General features: G+C 42.3%; 2 protein-coding genes across 4 annotated transcripts in view; one reads left to right on the top strand and one right to left on the bottom strand.

The window, feature by feature from the left end:
* Positions 1–6599, top strand: part of FRYL (FRY like transcription coactivator) — a 183589-nt gene extending 176990 nt beyond the window's left edge. For all 3 annotated transcript variants that reach the window (XM_089525215.1, XM_089525212.1, XM_089525213.1), the window contains 4 exons: positions 1975–1992; positions 2804–2914; positions 4067–4263; positions 4556–6599. In XM_089525215.1, coding sequence (XP_089381341.1) covers positions 1975–1992; positions 2804–2914; positions 4067–4263; positions 4556–4811 — 582 coding nt within the window. In that variant the 3' untranslated portion in view covers positions 4812–6599. The remainder of the gene's footprint in view (positions 1–1974; positions 1993–2803; positions 2915–4066; positions 4264–4555) is intronic.
* Positions 6600–8510: 1911 nt separating this feature from the next.
* Positions 8511–14935, bottom strand: ZAR1 (zygote arrest 1). The gene is made up of 4 exons (XM_089526967.1): positions 14264–14935; positions 10347–10439; positions 10177–10251; positions 8511–8714 (listed from the first exon to the last, which is right to left on the bottom strand). Exons 1-4 carry the CDS (start codon positions 14933–14935, stop codon positions 8571–8573), a joined length of 984 nt encoding a protein of 327 aa, XP_089383093.1. The 3' UTR covers positions 8511–8570.
* Positions 14936–18554: the final 3619 nt, after the last annotated feature.

Genomic DNA, 18554 nt, shown 5'->3' with positions numbered 1-18554 from the left:
TTGAATCCTTTCCTGTAAGCATACTTAATAGCAAAAAGATGTTTCCATGTATTCTAAGTATAGTTTCTGAATCTGGTATTCCACCACTTCATGATTGGAAGTAGTCTGTCTTCTGCCCGTAACAGAGGAAAGAACTCACTTTAGATCCAGACTGACACTCTTTTTCTGCATAGGAAGCAGGAGTTGTATTCAGCAGACTCTTTAAAATCCTTTTAATTTTAATTGAACTACTTCTAGTTTTTGTTCTCTGTCTCTTATTAAGGGGTAGGAGAGACAAAAAAAGGTGAGAGATAGAACTTCTGAAGGCTCCTCATTTGTCAGGTCTTCTGCCTTTCCTTTCTTCCAGGCTGGGACAATAAAGGAGCTGATCAGTGTCTAATGTAAACATTTCTAGCTGTTCCTCTCATGTATAGAATGGTACTTTAGCTGTTGGTTTGTATCATACTGTAGCAGCTAAGACATGCTGCTTGCCATCCTCCAAACACATCATGCCACATTATTTTGCCTTTCACTCTGTAGTTATGTTCCAATGTTAGACAGAAGGGCTGCTGTCATAATTGTGCTAAGATGCAAGAGCTCACCCAGTTTTTATCAACTGATGATTTTGCATCCCAAGTAAGTTTTTTCTCCCATCAGTGCAAGTGAGCCAATGACTTCTGCTACCTAGGACAGGAGGCAAGAATAATGCCAAAGCCTTGGAACAAATGCATAGGATCAGACTCACTTTGTAAAACTAATTGAAAAGTGTTTTTGAAAAAAACTGTGTTTGTTTCTCTTCCGGTCCCTAATATGTAGTGCTCCAGTTACTTTAGTATATGAATGATACTGGCTGAGAAAGGCAGGCAATTTAATATTTAACAGGAACACCAAGCAACATATTTTGAATGAATGAAGGGGAGCAATTGGTCACTAAGTAAAAGTACCATCCCAAACAGTCTGTGCCTCCCCAGTACACATTTGTGCAATGTAAAGGTGCTGTACTTGCACATTAAAGAAGAGGGACATTTTTGGCTTTGGAAGGCACCTGCCCTGTAGTGAACTTTCTTCAAGTCCAAACCTTGTCCCTAACAACTATGCTTACTATTTAGACTGGCAGCTGTTCAGACTAACTCTGGCCCTGCCCAGCTAGGATCATTGCCCTTTGTGTTTGATCTTCCGGGTGAGACAAAGACGGGTTCTACACCACCCAAAAGTACGTGCTCAGCAACCCTAGTACGTGCAAACATGTACAAAATGGTGGCGCCCATTCTACATGGGCGCCGCCATTTTGACGTAGCAGACGCATGTCTTGGTGCCATTATGACGCTGCAAGTGCACCAGTGGTGCTTTGCGGTATCATAATGGTGCCACAAAAAGAAGCCGCTTTTTGTGGCTTCTTTTTGCTGCAAGGAGGAATCGCGCGGTTTGGCCGCTGAGGCTCCTCTGCGCAGCAAATGAGGGCGCCGGCAGACTGCCCTTTTGGGCGGTCTGTAAAGCACCAAAGGTGAATTCACTCCTGAATATTTCTCAAGTGTTAATGATAGCCTTCCTTCCCATCCCCACTCCCAGTTTTGCTCCTCATTCCAGCATGCACTATAGTTTGCTAATGCCGGGAACAATATGATTGTGTCAAACTTCAGGTTAATATAGTACATTAAAAATGTGTGAAGTTTGTTTGCTGACTTAATGAATAGATGCTTGGGGCCCTTTATCTCCAACTTTCCTTAACCCAGTTCAATGTTAGAACTTTACAGATACATCCTACTCTTCACAATATAATTTCATCATATTGCATGATAGCAAGGCACACAGTACATCTACCAGTTCTTTGAAGTCTAATTAGTATTTTTCATACTTGCATAGAATCTTTTAGTTTTATCTTTTCTTTTAGTTTTGTCTGGGACATCTGAGGCCCCATCTAAAATGAACTTCTATACTAATTCTTTATCTTTTTCCTTTTTGTATTTTTTGTGACCCGCACACCTTCTTGCTTAGCATTTGGAAATTCTAGCAGTAAGTGATGGCTCTTGATTTATCAAATACTTAACCATGCCAGTAAACAAACTGGTTTCCATTTTTGTCTCTTGTCCATATGTGATATAGCTTTGTCTCATAATAGATTATTTAGCAATGTTTGCTTCAATTCTCTAACTCCTCAGTCGTCAGCTGTGCTTAGATGATAGAAATCTGTAGTCCATAGCAAGCGATTCCATTACCATTTGCTTTCTTTTGTTATTCTAAAACAATATTAACCATCTCCTGTGATACATTTACATGTAAAAATATGCAGAGAAAGGTTGACTCAGTTTTGATTAGGAGGCATACTGCCTTTGAAGTTGTTACACTACTCAGTAACCAAAAAACTAAAAACATATAAATGTATTTCCATAAATGTATTAATTGTGGGAAGAAACATTTGTATGCTTATATGCAAATATTATCTTTGATCTGGGATCTAGACTTAAAGCTGACATTACCAAAAGAAAAAGAAGCAATTTCTTCCCTGCTAGACCATGGCATTTCTAAAATGTCATAAAAATCCCTTTCTCCTTTTTCTTCATTGGAAATACAATTGCTCTTCTTAAAAGATAACGTTTATATATAATCTGCAAGGGCAGTGCCACTTTTTATTTTTAATTATAAATGTAGACATGACTGCAACTTCCATCTTTTTTCATCTTGTTACTACATCTTGTTAACATTTCCTTCTCTATAGTAAGCAAATACCTTTTATACTGCAAATTCTGTGCCAGAATGCTATGTCTAATTTAATTAGCACACTGTGTATTTAAGATATTGACTTTGTGTGTTTTTTCATTTATAGGAGTTAGAGTTGTGTCGGAGGCTATATAAATTGCATTTCCAGTTGCTGCTTCTCTTCCAAGCCTATTGTAAACTTATAAGCCAAGTGGATGTAGTTAAAAAAGAGGCAGAGGTAAAGACGAGGCCACTGTCTTTGTGTTAGTTTCTTTGGTTATAGAGGTATTGTTGAAATTGGAAAATCTTGGTGGTGGTCTTCTAAGCAATGCATTTTGAAAGTGCATCCTCAGGGAAAAGACCATCTATATCCATTGTGGACTGTTTGCATGGTGCCTCTGGAATATTTCTAATAATATTGAACCAGTTTGCAATTTACTACCTCATTGCTCAAATACATTTTTATTGGTTCAAACATCTAATGCACACATACAAAAAGTTTCAAGTATTCAAATTGTAAACATTCAAGGCGCTAAAGTGATGAGTTTTTGAAGCGAGATTTTAAGGCTGTGTCTGTGCTTGCCTTCAAGTAGCCTGTCAACTTAACGCAACCCCGTTAATTTCAAAAGGTTTTCTTAGGCAAGGAATGCCAATTCCTTCCTCTGAAATACAGCCTAAAACACCCGTATCTGTTGACAGTCTGCCACCTGAGTACTAACCAAGGCTGACCCTGCTTAGCTTCCAAGATCAGACAGTGTCTGGTGCCTTAAAAGCTATGTACCCTTAAAACATGAGAGCACAACAGTTACATCTCTGAGAACTGCATCTGGTATCGCCACTAGTGTGCATCCATAGACAGGTGCAAGCACGTAAGCTGCTATAAAACCTCTATTTAAATTTAAATATTTTATTTATGTTTCATCTAATTTAAAATGTTTACAATGCATTCCCTCATCGCATACCTTAAGTGTAATGGCTTAAACTCTTGTTACAGTCATCTTCAGTTGTTAAATTCATGGTAAAACCATGGTTGCTTTTTAAAAGTAGCAGAAATAGAATAGGCCCATAGATTCTGTGTGTGCAGCTGTTGCAGCCTCTGTAAAAAATATTTCTGTCCTCTAGCACTCAGAGGGCAGATCCTCTGAGACAGGTTCCTAGAGTCCTAGCATTGCTGCTGCTACTACTACTTGTTATTAATTCATTTATATCCAGCTTTCCCTTAAAACTGTGTCTAAAGACAGCTTACATGTTCTGGCTTAAGCCATCAAAGAGCTCCACACAGGGGTCGGATTGGGCGTTTGCCCTCTTAAATGTATGATAAACAGAAATAATGTTCTGTCACTAATGCTTAAATTGATTTCAGTTCAGCATTGATCTTGTCTTGTTGTAGGTAATAAATATGTCAGAGGAGCTAGCACAGCTAGAAGCCTTTCTAAAGGAAGCCGAATCTGCTTCTGACAGTGGTATTGAAGAAATGGAGATCTCAGAAGCTTCCCAGGCCAACACTGAGACTGCCATTCACTCTCTTATTGAAACCTTGAGGAATAAGGAATTTGTGTCTGCAATAGCACAAGTCAAAGCTTTCAGGTACAATGGGGCAAAATTTGCTAAGTTTCTCATTATCAAAGAGCCAAAATTGAGAGAGGCCTTTTATGCAATGTCTGGCTATTAAGCTGTTTCTAGTTCTATATAAATACTTTATGATTACGTTAAAGCCTCATGTGTCGTGGGAATGATACTTTAGAAGAAATGTGAGAGCTTTTAATAATTTGATTGAGAATGGTGTGCACAAGCCTAAATCATTAAAAATACAGAGATGTCTGACTTGTTAAATATACTGTATCTAAGTGAGAGATAATGATAAATTTTGTACTTTCAGGAGTATTTGGCCCAATGATATATTTGGCAACTCTGAAGACGACCCAGTACAAACACTCTTGCACATATATTTCCGGCATCAGACCCTGGGTCAGACTGGCAGTTTTGCAGTGGTTGGCTCAAAACAAGATATGTCAGAAGCCAGTTCAAAACTGATGGAACTGAATATAGAAATCCGGGAGTCGCTACGGATGGTGCAGTCGTATCAACTTCTTGCAAAACATACAGCTATGAGAAGTTTGAGCACTGGATTTTGAAACACTGTCCCATGGAAAGAACTAAAGTCCTATTATTATCAAGCACCTTTCATATCTCTTGAAAAGCCTGCTCTCTGGAAGAAATCATACTTACGATGACAAGTAAAGAACTTTGCTGGGAACAAGCTGTGTCACTCAGAAGCAAGGATGTTGGACATTCATAGAGCTGTCTCCATCTTAATGTTTTCTTATAAAGTAGCTATATGGGCAGTTTTTAATAACCTTACAAAAACTGTGTTAGTTAAAAAAGGGCTATAAATGATGCCTATAAATGCATTATGTTCTGCAACAGAGTTGCTGCAAGAGTTGTTGCAATAATGGCCTCTTCATACTGGAACTATTTAAAGCAGGTAAAATGAGGCTAAGATCAAGGTTGGTTATTTTAGCTGAAGACCTGTGAGGCTTTCAGGCTGTAAAGAAAATAATCTAATGCCTGATGTATATACTTGGCAACGTCACAAGGTATGTGCTGTCATACTGCAGTAGGATGGACTGCAGACCTATTGATTCATCAAAATGTTGTATTTACTCTACTTTTGTCTGTCATGTGTGAAAGTAGGAATGAGTGGTTATCCGACAATTGCATTTTGAAGGTATGGATGTTTGATAAGGTCTGAGCATGCCTAAAAAAAGCACTGCAAGATTATTGGGGGGATGGGATATTTTTAGCTGTAACTCCTAATCTGTAAATGTTATGGCGTTTAATAATATTTTAAACTGGAATTTCCAGTTTTCAAAAAACAAATAATATATCTCTAAAACGTTGAGAATGCTGCTCAGTTTTCTGATCAGTACTTATTGATATTGATAATGACTAACCAAAAAGTAGCTGCCTGCAGAGACTTTAAAATGTATATTAAAGATTTATGTTGCCCCTCTGCAACACGTTAGAAAAAATTAACTTATTTTATTCTGTACATATTCTAGAAGCTGTATAGTGTAAAATTCAGTATTTTTCTTGTACAATGCACTGTTACATGAAAATAGTGTATAAAGCTAAGCAAGGGAGGGGGGCAAGAATAGTGGCCGTTAATAGAATACATTATTCACGGAATACGTGATCTACTCTCTCTGTATTCTGCAGAGTTTCAAGAGATTTAAACTCACATGTATCTTCATGACTCATGTTTAAAGCTAAGGAATTTGGGATTGTAGAAAGGAAAGACCACTCAACTACCAAATTCTACAATATTGTTCAACAATTAGTAGCACAAGATTAACTGAATTTTGTTGAAACCAAAACAGTTTTTATATAATCGGAAAGAATGAATGTAGTCCCATGGCTCCTCTAATTAAGAAGGAATAAGTGTCTGTATTTTAGGCATTTGTCCTTCCCACTGTGATTTAAACAAAACAAACACACACACAAAACAAACCTGGCTTCGAAATGCCAGAGTGTAGAATGTAGACATGAATCTCTTTAGCATGGCCTTTTTTCCTTGGGGAAATTAACCCTACCAGACATGTAATTATGCTGAAATGCATTAATTGAAGGCACTGTGCATATTGTTGGACTGCTGATAGAAGTTCTGTTACATTTCAAAACTCTTGTTTAACTTAAACATGGCACATTCATAATCATAATCACTGTATTTTTCTTTTGGCCCTGATAAAACTTAATTATTTTGAAGATTCTGTGGTACTGTAGGTGGTTTTCTTAATTATTTAATAAGTTTTTACATGGGTATATGTAGTTTTTAGTGGTGTATTATACTTTTTACATCTTTTATCGGCCTCATTTTTGTGTTTTTGTTGGGGGGGGCTTGGTAAAATAAAAGTTCATATCTACTGCTTTGTCTGTTTTCTCAAGAGGATGTGCTGGGTGGGGTAGAAATTAAAAATATCATTTCCATGCTATTATTGTACCTACCACATACTTTCTTCAAAAAGGTCTTGCATATATTTTCCTGCTGGAAGGTATACAGAATTTTACACACACACATCTTATTGCATTATAAGATTTAAATAAGTGTGGTTTAAGGACCTGAACTGCAACAGTTCTATAACTGAAAACTTTCCTTCCCATATGGTTTCCTCCACGCTTAGTTCCAGATCAGCTCCATCTATTACTAAAGATGCAGGTTTGACTAGTGAAGTATTGCATCTACATTGATAGTACTATAAAATTATGCATGTAGCCTGCGAACTCTGTGTTGCCAGCCCTGGATAAGGTTAATACCTTAACTTTGTCCACTGTGTCTTGTACAATCTATCGATAGTATCTGATATTTTCAGAAATCTCTTGGTCGAAGCAGAAGATAATAAAAAGCAAGTCAAATTAAGTGTACAACCAAAAAAAAAAAAATCAAGATGGCCTTGCATATTTCCCAACACTCCCCACCACAAAGGGAAAATCCTGCAACTCACATGAATGAAGCATGGTCATTTAGTTGTAGGCTATGCATGTCATATAGGTCAGCAAGAATTTGTCAGATACTGGAACCCCGCTTTACCAGTTATTGGACATGTTACTTAACATATTCAATTGATCTCCACATGCCTTGTGCTGGCCATGGGGTAGTTAGATTTTTATCTAGAAATGTGTAGCCAACTTTCATTTTCCACCTGTATGAGAAACTCAGAGTGGTCTGTTTCTCCACTTTATCCCACCCAGTGGAAACACTGTTAAGAGAACCAACATAATCACATCAGAAACTTTAAATCAGTGGTTTCCAAACTTGGGTCTTCCAAATGTTCTGGACATCATCTCCCAAAACTCCTAACCATTGGCCAAGTTGGCTAGGACCTCTGGGAGTTGAAGTCCATAACATCTGGAGGACCAAAGTTTGGGAATCATTGCTTTAAGTAATTGAAATGGGCTGTTTGGATTTAAAATGTGAATCATCTTAAACAGATAATTTAAACAAAGCAGGTACAAGTCATAAGGAATGGGCACAATCACTTTATTTATACATAAAGCTAATTTTTCCAGAAACTGATAAAGTATATTCAGACACATAACATTTTTCTTCTTGGTTTAAGACAAAAGAAATCTCAGTATCTCAGAACTGGATGATACTCAGCAGTAAGATTCACCCTGAACACTCACCAAAACCATCTTTAAACAAGCATGCTTTCAAGGTAACACCCATTAAATCTACCCAGTTCCCAAGGTTATGCATACACATTGGATCCTGGATACTCTGTCATGTTTTATTGAACATTAGGTATGCGCAACAGCTGGAAAAGTCTTAAGAAGGCAGTACGGCTCTGCCATACAGCTTCTAGGATTAGGCAACATGTGGCTGCTTCTTTGCTTCTGTAACACTTTTGTGATTGTTTTTGAATCTTAGTATTTTGACAAATGAAACTGCTCCCCTAATTTCACCTGCCTGTCACTGAACAATTGGCAATGTGAAGCTTTCATGTACAATTCTGTTCCTCATTTTTAAATCCCACAGGGTGCAAACATAGCAGCTTTTCCTAACAAGCAAGAAACTTTGTTAGAAACAAAATCTGTCCCATCTCGGTTGTGAGGGTGATTTTAAATAAGCCACAAAAAAAAAAGGTATATTAAAGTCAACTTGCTTCCCAATTACTCATTCCAGACCAAAATAAAATCTCCTTTTGTCACAGAATGCAAGTAGATTCCCTCCCTTTAATACTGTTATAACAAATAAGGTAGACATTAGGTTGCATTGTGACTTTGCTTTTACCACATGCCTACTGGCAGGCTTTCTATTGCTACAGCCCGCTACATCCAAAGAAAATCTCTGAAATTGCAACTTTGTGCCAAAAATTATTTTGCTGCTATTTTGCTCAAATAATATATTTGAAACTAAATGTACTATCACATGAAAGACGTTTGCCTTTGCATCTTCCACAAAGATCCTGGCGATGGGGTCGCTTGGGATCTACATGGCGCAATTTCACAGGACAGGTACACCTTGTCTGCTTGCAACTCTGAAATTGACACAGAAAAAAAGCAGTCAGGAAAATTGAAAATCACTGTTTCGGGGTAAATTCCACAGACACAGTTCCTTCAAGAATGAGCATGGAACTAGGGACAGAATTTCACACTGGTAGTTTTTGCTGCAGTCTGGTTTATGAGTTTTCTGTCTGAAACAACTTCAACATTTAGTGAGCTCCTACACTGCTTCAATACAGTGTAAACATCCATCAGTGGAATTACATTATGCAACCCCTATAACTGAGTAACAGTACAGCACAACTTTTAGAGACAAATAATCAAGGCCTATGGCTGACAAACTGGTGTGCAGCTGCAGTACACAATGTGCACAGGCAATATGTAAAGGCAATGCATACTTTAATCTGCATACTTTTATGAACTACCTCATATGCAATGGTCCCAAATGAGCAACTCCTCTTATGTCACCATCAGCTGGATATGTTCATTATATATATATCTCCCACATGCATAATGCAACTTGTACCTTTATATGTCACTAATAGGATGCCAGCTATACGTGACCTGTTTTGCTAAAACAGTAATATTTACAGTATAAATACAGTACTACCATTACTGAATTATCTAGGTTGAAGATTACATGACAATTTCTCTCTTTCTACAGAAACAGAACGGCCAACAGTGACCTATTGGGGTGGTGGTGTATCTGAACCTTATATCTAGGACTAGACAAGCAGCAGGATAATACGGTGGAGCAGACTAAAATTAGAGTACAATTTTAGTTTTAAAAACCTAGCAAATAGAAAATATGGGGCTAGACTACCTATGAGCATCAGCTGAATTAAATGAGCCAACATCCCGAAGTGGCATTCCCCATCTGAAGTAGGAATCTTTTCTGCCGTCTCATTCCACTATATATATAGACTAGGTCAGAAGTAAAATTCAAAATACAAAAATGTACAAAGTGTCTTAACAATGGACTAATCAAAAGGTCAACTAAGATGTATACTGCAGCCTGGAACAAAGACAGGCATATCAGTCTGATAAAACCGGTGAAGTACCTACTTTCAATGACATACATCAAGTCACCAATGTAGATTAACCTTGCTCAAGTCCCATTAAATACAGTGGCATAGTGTCCCTTATATAAAATGGCAAAATCAAGGTTTGCTTTTTGCGGTAGGAAACAAGAGGGCCAGGAAAAGGAAGGTGCACACTGTATAAGAGTGACTGGACAGAGAGGGCTAGAGATTAACCCACTACAGCCAAAAGAGACACAGGCACTCAAGCATACATGTGCCTCTAACAATTACTAGTCCTGTTTTCCTTCAAGCATCCTTCGGGAAAGGAAAGAGACTGGAGGAAGATTCTTGTTGTTAAAAGCTGGAGTCTGAAACAGATCTACTGCTGCAGGTCATCCTGAGATCTACCAGTAGGTCCCCATCTACCTCCTTCCCACCCCCTACCTTAGTTGGCCTCCTAGCAGTCATTGCTTACTTGGCAGGTAATATCCTCCACACGGTAGGGATTGTAGGATTTCTGGCAAGTTCGACAGAACTGCCTAAAGTAAACCTGCGGAGAGGAAAAGAGAACAAAGGCAGCACCTTACCGAAGTACTAGAAGACCCCTCTTCACCTCCACTCCCACCCTAGTGATGCAATACCTACCTTGTTTGTGCCCTGCACACACCACACGTAGGCACTTTCCCAGCGGATATTGCAGTCCTTGCAGTGGTAGTAGCCGTATTTCTGCTCAAGGAACTAGACAGCACAAACAGGAAGGCAAGAACCAATGTAAGCAATGGTTTGCATTCGCTTTGGCAGCAGCGTAACTTCCCTGAAGGCTTGGAGAAGAGAAACTTGCTACACTCCAGTCTGAGTTATCACCCGATTCCTCAGTCCATAAGTGACTCAGTTTCCTGGGTCACTTATGTTATGAACTTTAAATGAGGCTGTCTGAAGTGCACGAATCACCTGTACTTTGCATACTATATGGCTGCCAGGTGGCTGACTAAAGCCACAAGAGCCAGTCATATAGCTCCAATTTCATACCATCTGCATTGGCTATCACTTGGTTCCTGGGTTCAGTTCTAGATGTGGCTCAAGGGGCCTGGAGTTGGTTGTTTTTGTTGTTGTGTACCTTCAAGCCATTTCTCTCATGGTGACCCTAAGGCAAATCTATCATGAGGTTTTCTTGGCAAGATTTGTTCAGAGGAGATTAGCCATTGCTTTCCCCTGAGGCTGAGAAAATGTGACTTGCCCAAGGTCACCCAATGGGTTTCATGGCCAAGTGGGCAATCGACACTCAACCCACCATACAAACTTCTGGAAATCCCACAATACCACTTCTGAGGCCCTATTCCAATTCCTTGTGCTAGAGGTATGCTAAGGGAGCATGAGATAAACACCTAGAGCTGAGGAGTTATTCTTCTGAGGACCCATACTCATCATTATGTGCTCAGACACATGGTTTCACAACTACAGGACTTAACCTTAAGGTTTGTAAAACCCATCAAGCAAGGCATCTACAGTTCCTGTGCTTACACCATACTTCATTTGGCCTTTCCTGTCAGGACCAGATGCAAAAGTGTCCTATTGCAACCTACAGGTCTGTTGAGGTCCATGCTTTGGGGGAAGCAAAGGGACTGAGTACCACATGCATTTTGGGAACTCTCTCCTATTAGGATCCTCAAGATGTGTGCCCTTCCTTCAAAATCTATCCTGCTTCTGAAGAAGAACTGAAAAACAAAGTTCTCCTTAGAAAGCAAGAACCTGGGGCTGCCTCTGCACTGCAGAAATAATCCCTTTGACACCACTTTAACTGCCACGACTCAAGGCTATGGAATTCAGTGGGACTTAGCATCTGATTTGATACTGCAAATGAATAACTCTTGCAAAGGAAACCGTATTCATAATTCTTTAACAAAATTAAAATGCTGGAGACGACCACAGAATAGTAGTGTACTAGAAGTGAGGGAGTACCGAGTTAGAGGAAGCATCTGCACGACAGAAATAATGCCATTTGATAACACTTTAACTGCCATGGATGAATGCTGTGGAATCCTGGGAATTACAGTTATTGAGAGATATTTCATCTTCTCTGTCAGAAGGTGCAAGTGGCTTCCAAATTTCAGTCCGCCAGATGTTTTGGAGCCTTATCACATTATTAAACATACCTGCCAAGCAGAAGAAAAAGACGTATGTGTTTGTCTCCTTCTGCATGACATACGATAAGATTCTTGGGCTTCAGACCCCACAATTCCTGACTGTGGACCAAGCAGCTGGCCAGGGCTTCTGGGAGTTGAAGTGCAAAACATCGGGGAAGACCAAAAGTTTAGAAATCTCTGCGTTTGGTGCCACAGCAAACTCCAACTCCCAGGATCCCATAGCCTTGAGCCAGGGCATTTAAACTAGTGTCAACCTGGGTTATTTCTCCAGTGCAGATGCAGCATCTCCTCATAGAATCATAGGAGTTTATCACATGGGGGAAATCCCATGCAAAAACAGGATTTAAAAGCTGGAAAAAACCAGCAAAAGTGGGTTGATTTTCGCACACGTTGTTAAACTGGTGTTAACCTGAATGGATTTTTCTGAAAGTAAAAAAGAGCAACTTTTGTCTACTTTCTGTCTACTTGCCGTTTGGGTTAACACCAGTTTAACAATGATACTGTGTGAAAATCAACCTGCTTTTGAGGTTTTTTTTTTCTGAGTTAAAACCCCATTTCTGCACAGGATTTCTCCCATGTGATGAACTCCAGAGAGTCGGAAGAGACCCCAAGGGCCATCCAGTCCAAACCCATTCTGCCATGCAGGAAACCTCAATCAAAGCATCCCCAACAGATGGCCATCCAGCCTCTGTTTAAAGACCTCTAAGGAGGGAGACTCCACTACACTCTGAGGGAGTTTGTTCCACTGTCGAACAGCCCTTACTGTCAGGAAGTTCCTCCTAATGTTGTGGTGGAATCTCTTTTCCTGTAGCTTGCATCCATTGTTGTGGGTCCTTGTCTTTGTAGCAGCAGAGAAGAAGCTTGCTCCTTCCTCAATATGACATCCCTTCAAATATTTAAACAGGACTATCATATCACATCTTAACCTTCTCTTCTCCAGGCTAAACATCCCCAGCTTCCTAAGTCGTTCCTCATATAGGGTTGCCATAACCCGGCTGCAACCGGATTTTTCCCGGTTTTGGCGGCACCTGCCCGGTCACGGCACTGGTGCCGCCAAAAACCGGGAAAAGCCCGGTTGCAGCGGGGTTACGGAGCAACCCGGGGGGCCTCGCTGCCCTCCTCCACCGCGCATGGCCGCGCGGAGGAAAAGGAGGGCAGCGAGGCCTGGGGCGGAGGAGGCTGCAGGGAGGCGGCGCCTCTTGGGCACAGCCGCGCCAACCTCCCCGCCTCCCTGCAGCCTCCTCCCTCCTTCCTGGCCTCCGCGGAGGCCAGGAAGGAGGCGAGGCCCCGGCGATCACCGGCAGCCTCGCGCCTTCCTCCTCGGCCTCTGCGGAGGCCGGGGAAGGGAGGGAGGCCCCGGCGAACGCGCGAGGCCTGGCCCTTCCTCCGCGGCCTCTGCGGAGGCCGGGGAAGGCAGGGAGGCCCCAATTGCGGTGAGGCCCGGGGCCCAGGCGGGGAGGGAAAGCCTCCTTAAGTGGAGGCTTTCCCTCGCCGCTTGGCCTCCGCGGAAAAATGTAGGACAAAATTTTCAAACGTAGGACACATTTTTCTGTGTCCTACATTTGAAAATTTTGTCCTACATTTTTCCCATTTTGGAGGTCCGGAGTTATGGCAACCCTATCCTCATAGGACTGGGTTTCCAGACCCTTCACCATTTTACTCACCCTCCTTTGGACACACTCCAGTTTCTCAATGTCCTTTTTGAATTGTGGTGCCCCGAACTGGACACAGTATTCCAGGTGGGGCCTGACCAAAGCAGAACAGAGTGGCACTATCCCTTCCCTCGATCTAGACACTATACTTCTATGGAGGCGAGCCTAAAATTGCATTGGCCTTTTTAGCTGCCGCATCACACCGTTGACTCATGTCCATTGCATGCTATCCAGAGGAAGAGGTGCAAGCCCAGCTCCATTGGGCCTGGCCTCAGTTAAGTAGCAGAGCCCTCCCTCCAGTCCATCTGCCATGGTTCAGGCCTCAGAGGGAGAAAAGCATTGTTGGACCTGATCCCCTTCCCCACCACCATTCCTTCTCCTTTTGTGTCATGTCTTTTTTTAAGATTGTAAGGCTGAGGGCAAAGAACCATCTAATTAAAAACAACAACAACAGTAATGATAATAATAACTGTAAGGCGCTCTGAGAGCCTTTAGGGCTGAAGGGTGAGGTAGAAACACTCTAAATAAAATAAATAAATAAATGTCCAACTTGTGGTCTACTGGGACTCCTCTAGATCCCTTTCACACTCAGCCAGGTGTGTCCCCCATGTTATATTTACGCCTTTCATTTTTCCACTTTACATTTACTCCCTGTTGAAATTCATTGTGTTAGCATCAGTCTACCTATGCAATCTATTCAGGACTTGACTGTAACGATCTGAAAGACCTCCTATTCCTCCAATTCCTTTTTCAGAGAGCCACTCACCTGGAAGCGGACCCTGGTCTTGCTCTGAGCAACCTGGGCCTCTTCTTCTTCCTTCTCCTCCTCCTCCTCCTTCTGTTTCTCTTTCTCTTTGGGGGCCTCTGACCCACTCTCCCCTTCCCTGGAGGGTCCCTCTTCTGGGGCCCCTTCCTTGGGGGGCTCCTTCTCCTCCTTCTTCTCCTTCTCCTCTTCTTGGAGGAAGGCAGTGAGGCGTCTGGAGGCCACTGGAGAGTAGAGGGCCAGGGTTCTGGGGAAGCGGATGGGGAAGCCTGACCCTTGCCCTTGGCCCTGCTCTTGCTGGACAGCACTAGGAGCCCCTCTCCTGCGGAGGAGGAGCAGGGGCCTGGGTCCCAGGGAGCACTGGACAGCCACGTCCTTCCTGGGGTTGACCTGGATGCCCACCTCCTTGGTGTTGGCCCTGCGCAGCCTGGGGGTCAAGGCCGGGTTGACCTGGGCCAAGAGGGCCTTCAGCTGCGCCCGCTGGAAGCCCTCCAAGTACTCTGCTGCAGCAGCTGCACATGCAGCACTGTCTCCATAGTTGGAGAAGTAGCCACTGCTGCAGCCACTGCGCTGCCTCCAAGGGCCCCCTTTGCCTCCTTTGGGGTAATAGCGGTAGGGGTTGTAGGGGGGCTGGTATTGGTAGCTCTCCATGGCCTCCTCCAGCAAGGCAGCCATCCTGGGAGGATGCAGGAGCAAGAGGAGGAAAAGAAGGAGGGCTTATTTAAAAAGCCAAGGCACAGGTGGGGCTCCTGGGAGGGTCACCTTGCTATACTCAGAGCAGCTGTGAGCACTAGCCTCCAGCCTTGGCTTCCAGTGGCCTTCTCATGGAAAATCATTGCATTCTCTCTCCCCTCTCCTCAGATAGATAGGGTTTTTGTTTTGTTTTCCCCCCTGCATGTCTTCTCTCTATTTGCATGCCATTTGGTCTTAAAATCATAGAGACCCCAATGGTCATCCAGTCCAACCCTGTTCTGCCATGCAGGAACTCTCAATCAAAGCATCCAGCCTCTGTTTAAAGACCTCCAAGGAGGAAGACTCCACCACTCCCCAAGGAAGGAGTGTGTTCCACTGTCAAACAGCCCTTACTGTCTGGAAATTCCGTTACAGGGGCAATAAATGCACTTTGTAAGTTGGTAAATGCATCATGGATGTGACCCAGCACACTTCCTTAGGAAGCTCTCTCACACAAAAGAGTTTTCTTTGCTTCTTCTCATAGAATCCTAGACTTGGGGCCATCCAGTCCAACCCCATTTTGCCATGCAGGAAACTCACAATCAAAACACCTCCAAGAGATGGCCCCCTAGCCTCTGTTTAAAGACATCCAAATAAAGGAGACACCACCACACTCCAAGGGAGTGTGCTCCATTTTACTACCATCTAGTATCTATAGTATATGCCAGGAACCACATCAAAATGTTTCCGTGTTTTCACTTTGCAAATTGGCTGCTTCCTTGCCAGACTTGTAGGATGGCGCACATTTTTGTTATACCAATATGTGAATCAAGTGAAACAGCAAAGCCAAGGACACGGCCTGCCGAAATCCAGTGCTGTGCTCTCCTGAAACTTGCACACACTCCCCTTGACTTGCTCCAGAATCAAAATGAGCTGAAATAAAAGAACTAACCAGACAGTTAAGGCCCCAGCAAAGGAGGACAAGACACCCAGGATGCAGGGTCTTCCACCCAAAGACACCCATGGCAGCCCTCCTTCCCAAGCTTTGCTCCTCCAGATGTTTTTGGCTTCTTCTTCATCTTCCAGAGTTCCTGGCTGTTGGGGAGTTGGTGCAAAACATGATGACTTCTTGAGAAATTCAGTGTGTTCTCTACCTACATAGGAACCTATGTCCACAACATATGGAGTACCAAAGTCTGGGCCTTAGTGCAACACAAGCTCAAAAAACTCAGGATGACATCCAAACATTGATACCTTTGTTGGACTAACCAAAATGCACAATGACATGTCACAAGCTTTCAGAGTCGCACTGGCTTCTTCCTCAGGCAAAGAGGAGGAAGACATTGAAGATGTTAATCCTAGGCGTCTGAAAAACTTTGCATTTGGGTTAATGTCACATTATTTCTCATTGATGCAAAGATGTCTGAAAAACTACCTGCAAAAGTGGGGTTTTTGTGGATGTTAAAATCCTGTTTCTGCATGGTATTTAACTAAGTTGCCTCCAATTTGTCTATGGGTGTTAAAGTCCATTGTGTAAAAACCGTTCACACAATTGCGGGTTAATCACTGTTTCTACTTCCAATTTCCCCGTGTGATAAACTCCAGAGCTTTGAAATATCTAGAGGTAGCTGTGTTGGCCATATAGCAAATCCAATAACATCCAAACAATAATACCTTTATTGGATCAACCAAAATACACAATTACATGTTGCAAGCTTTCAGAGTTACACTGGCTTCTTCCCCAGGCTGCAGGTTGTTTTTCAGACACGTTGGCATCAATGAGAAATAACTCGGCATTAATCTAAATGCAAAGTTGACGAAACACCCTCGTTTTTACTTTCAGGAAGTTCCCAAAAGTAAAAAGGAACAGGTTTTCTCAACTTTGTATTTGGATATTTCTCATTGATGCAAACGTCATCTGAAAAACTGCCAGCTTTTGTGGGTTATTTCTAATTTCTATTCAGGTTAACCCCAAACGTCATTTTTGTGGGTTTTTTAACTTTAAATCAGGTTTCTGAATGGGAGCCATCCCATGTGATTAAAGTGTCATTATCCCATGAATAACCAGGCAAGAAACAACAGTAACTAATTCACTGGATTTCCCCCATGAATGACATTTTGCTGTTTCTTGCCTGGTTATTCCCTGGTTCTTCACAGGATAATGGCACTTCCATTAATGTCATTTTAAGTTGCATGATTTTCACAGGTCAGTCATTGCTTAAATTCCCATTTTACCCCATGTGATAAACTCCTATAGCAGTGGTTCCCAGCCTGTGGGTCGGGACCCCTTTGGGGGTCGAATGACCCTTTCATGGGGGTCACCTAAGACCATTGGAAAACACCTATTTAATTACAGTTATGAAGTAGCAACGAAAAAAATTTCATAGGTTTGGGTCACCACAACATGAGGAACTGTATTAAAGGGTCGCGGCATTAGGAAGGTTGGAAACCACTGTCCTATAGGAAGGTAAAAATTCACGCTTCTTTAGTTCTGCTCAAAATGGAGGGTGTTTTATTTCCTCCTGGACAGGAGGCTAAAATGGAGGGCAAGCCCTGGGCAAGAAGGAGGATGTCTCGTCATCCTGTCCTATGATTTTGCAAAAAGTAGGCAAAATTCAGAACGGTGGAGGACCTGATGACCAAAGAAAAAGCCCAACGCAACCACAGAGATATAAATGTTTTTGACCTCTTAAGTTGTGCTCCAAATGGAGGACATTTTGGAATTCCTCCAGGACAGAAGGCTGAAATGGTCACCCTGTGCATGATGTGGGATGGGAGAAGGTCAACTGGGGGTGTGGGTTTAACACCATGAATTATCACACCAGGTGATGATGTCCTGGAAAAGGAGGACATCTGGTCACCCTGCCTTAAGTCCAGCACTTTCTTACCTGGGAGGTATAAAGGCTAGGTGGTTGCCTTCTGGTGAGTGGGTTATGGGTTGTGTGGTTGCCAGTTCTGTGCTCAAGGAGTTCAGGAATCAAAGCTGCACAAAGTAGTCCCATTTGGTTCAATGAGGATTTCTCCAAAGTGAATGTGGAGCCTTACTGGCGAGGAGGAGCAGGCACCAGGGAATGCCTAGGATTTGCTTCTGAAGTAACTAGAGCAAAGCAAGCCTAAACACTCTCTAGAAACAAAGATGACTCAACTGAAGAGTGTCCTACTTTAGTCTTATCATGAGAAGACAGGGCTCTCCAAAAAAGACAATAATGCTTGGTAAGGTAGAAGGCAATAGGAAAAGAGGAACACCACAGTCCAGGTGGATAGACTTAGTCAAGCAAGCTAGGGCCCTGAGTCTGCAAGACCTGAGCAGGGCTGTGGATCACAGGGCAACTTGGAGGCCTCTCAGTCCACAAAGCATGTAGAGACCCTGATGTTGACCTGCTTTCCAATACCACATATAAATAATAGCAGACAACAGTTGCTCTGGAGTAACTAGTGTGCACTCACACTTCCACACCGAGTATAATCAACATGTATGGAAAAGAGGGACTGAACTTCTGAGGCTACAGTCGCAGGAACACTTACATGGAAGTAAGAACCATTGAACAGAGTGGTACTTACTTCTGAGTATTCAGCCTGGCTGCAAATGGAAATAAATTACTTCAAAATCAGAAGCCTCAAA

The sequence above is a fragment of the Sceloporus occidentalis genome, unplaced genomic scaffold (assembly GCF_023333645.1).
Source record: "Sceloporus occidentalis isolate IW3139 unplaced genomic scaffold, rSceOcc1.0.p SCAF_5, whole genome shotgun sequence".
NCBI lineage: Eukaryota > Metazoa > Chordata > Lepidosauria > Squamata > Phrynosomatidae > Sceloporus > Sceloporus occidentalis.
This window is presented reverse-complemented; position numbering and strand designations above follow the sequence as displayed.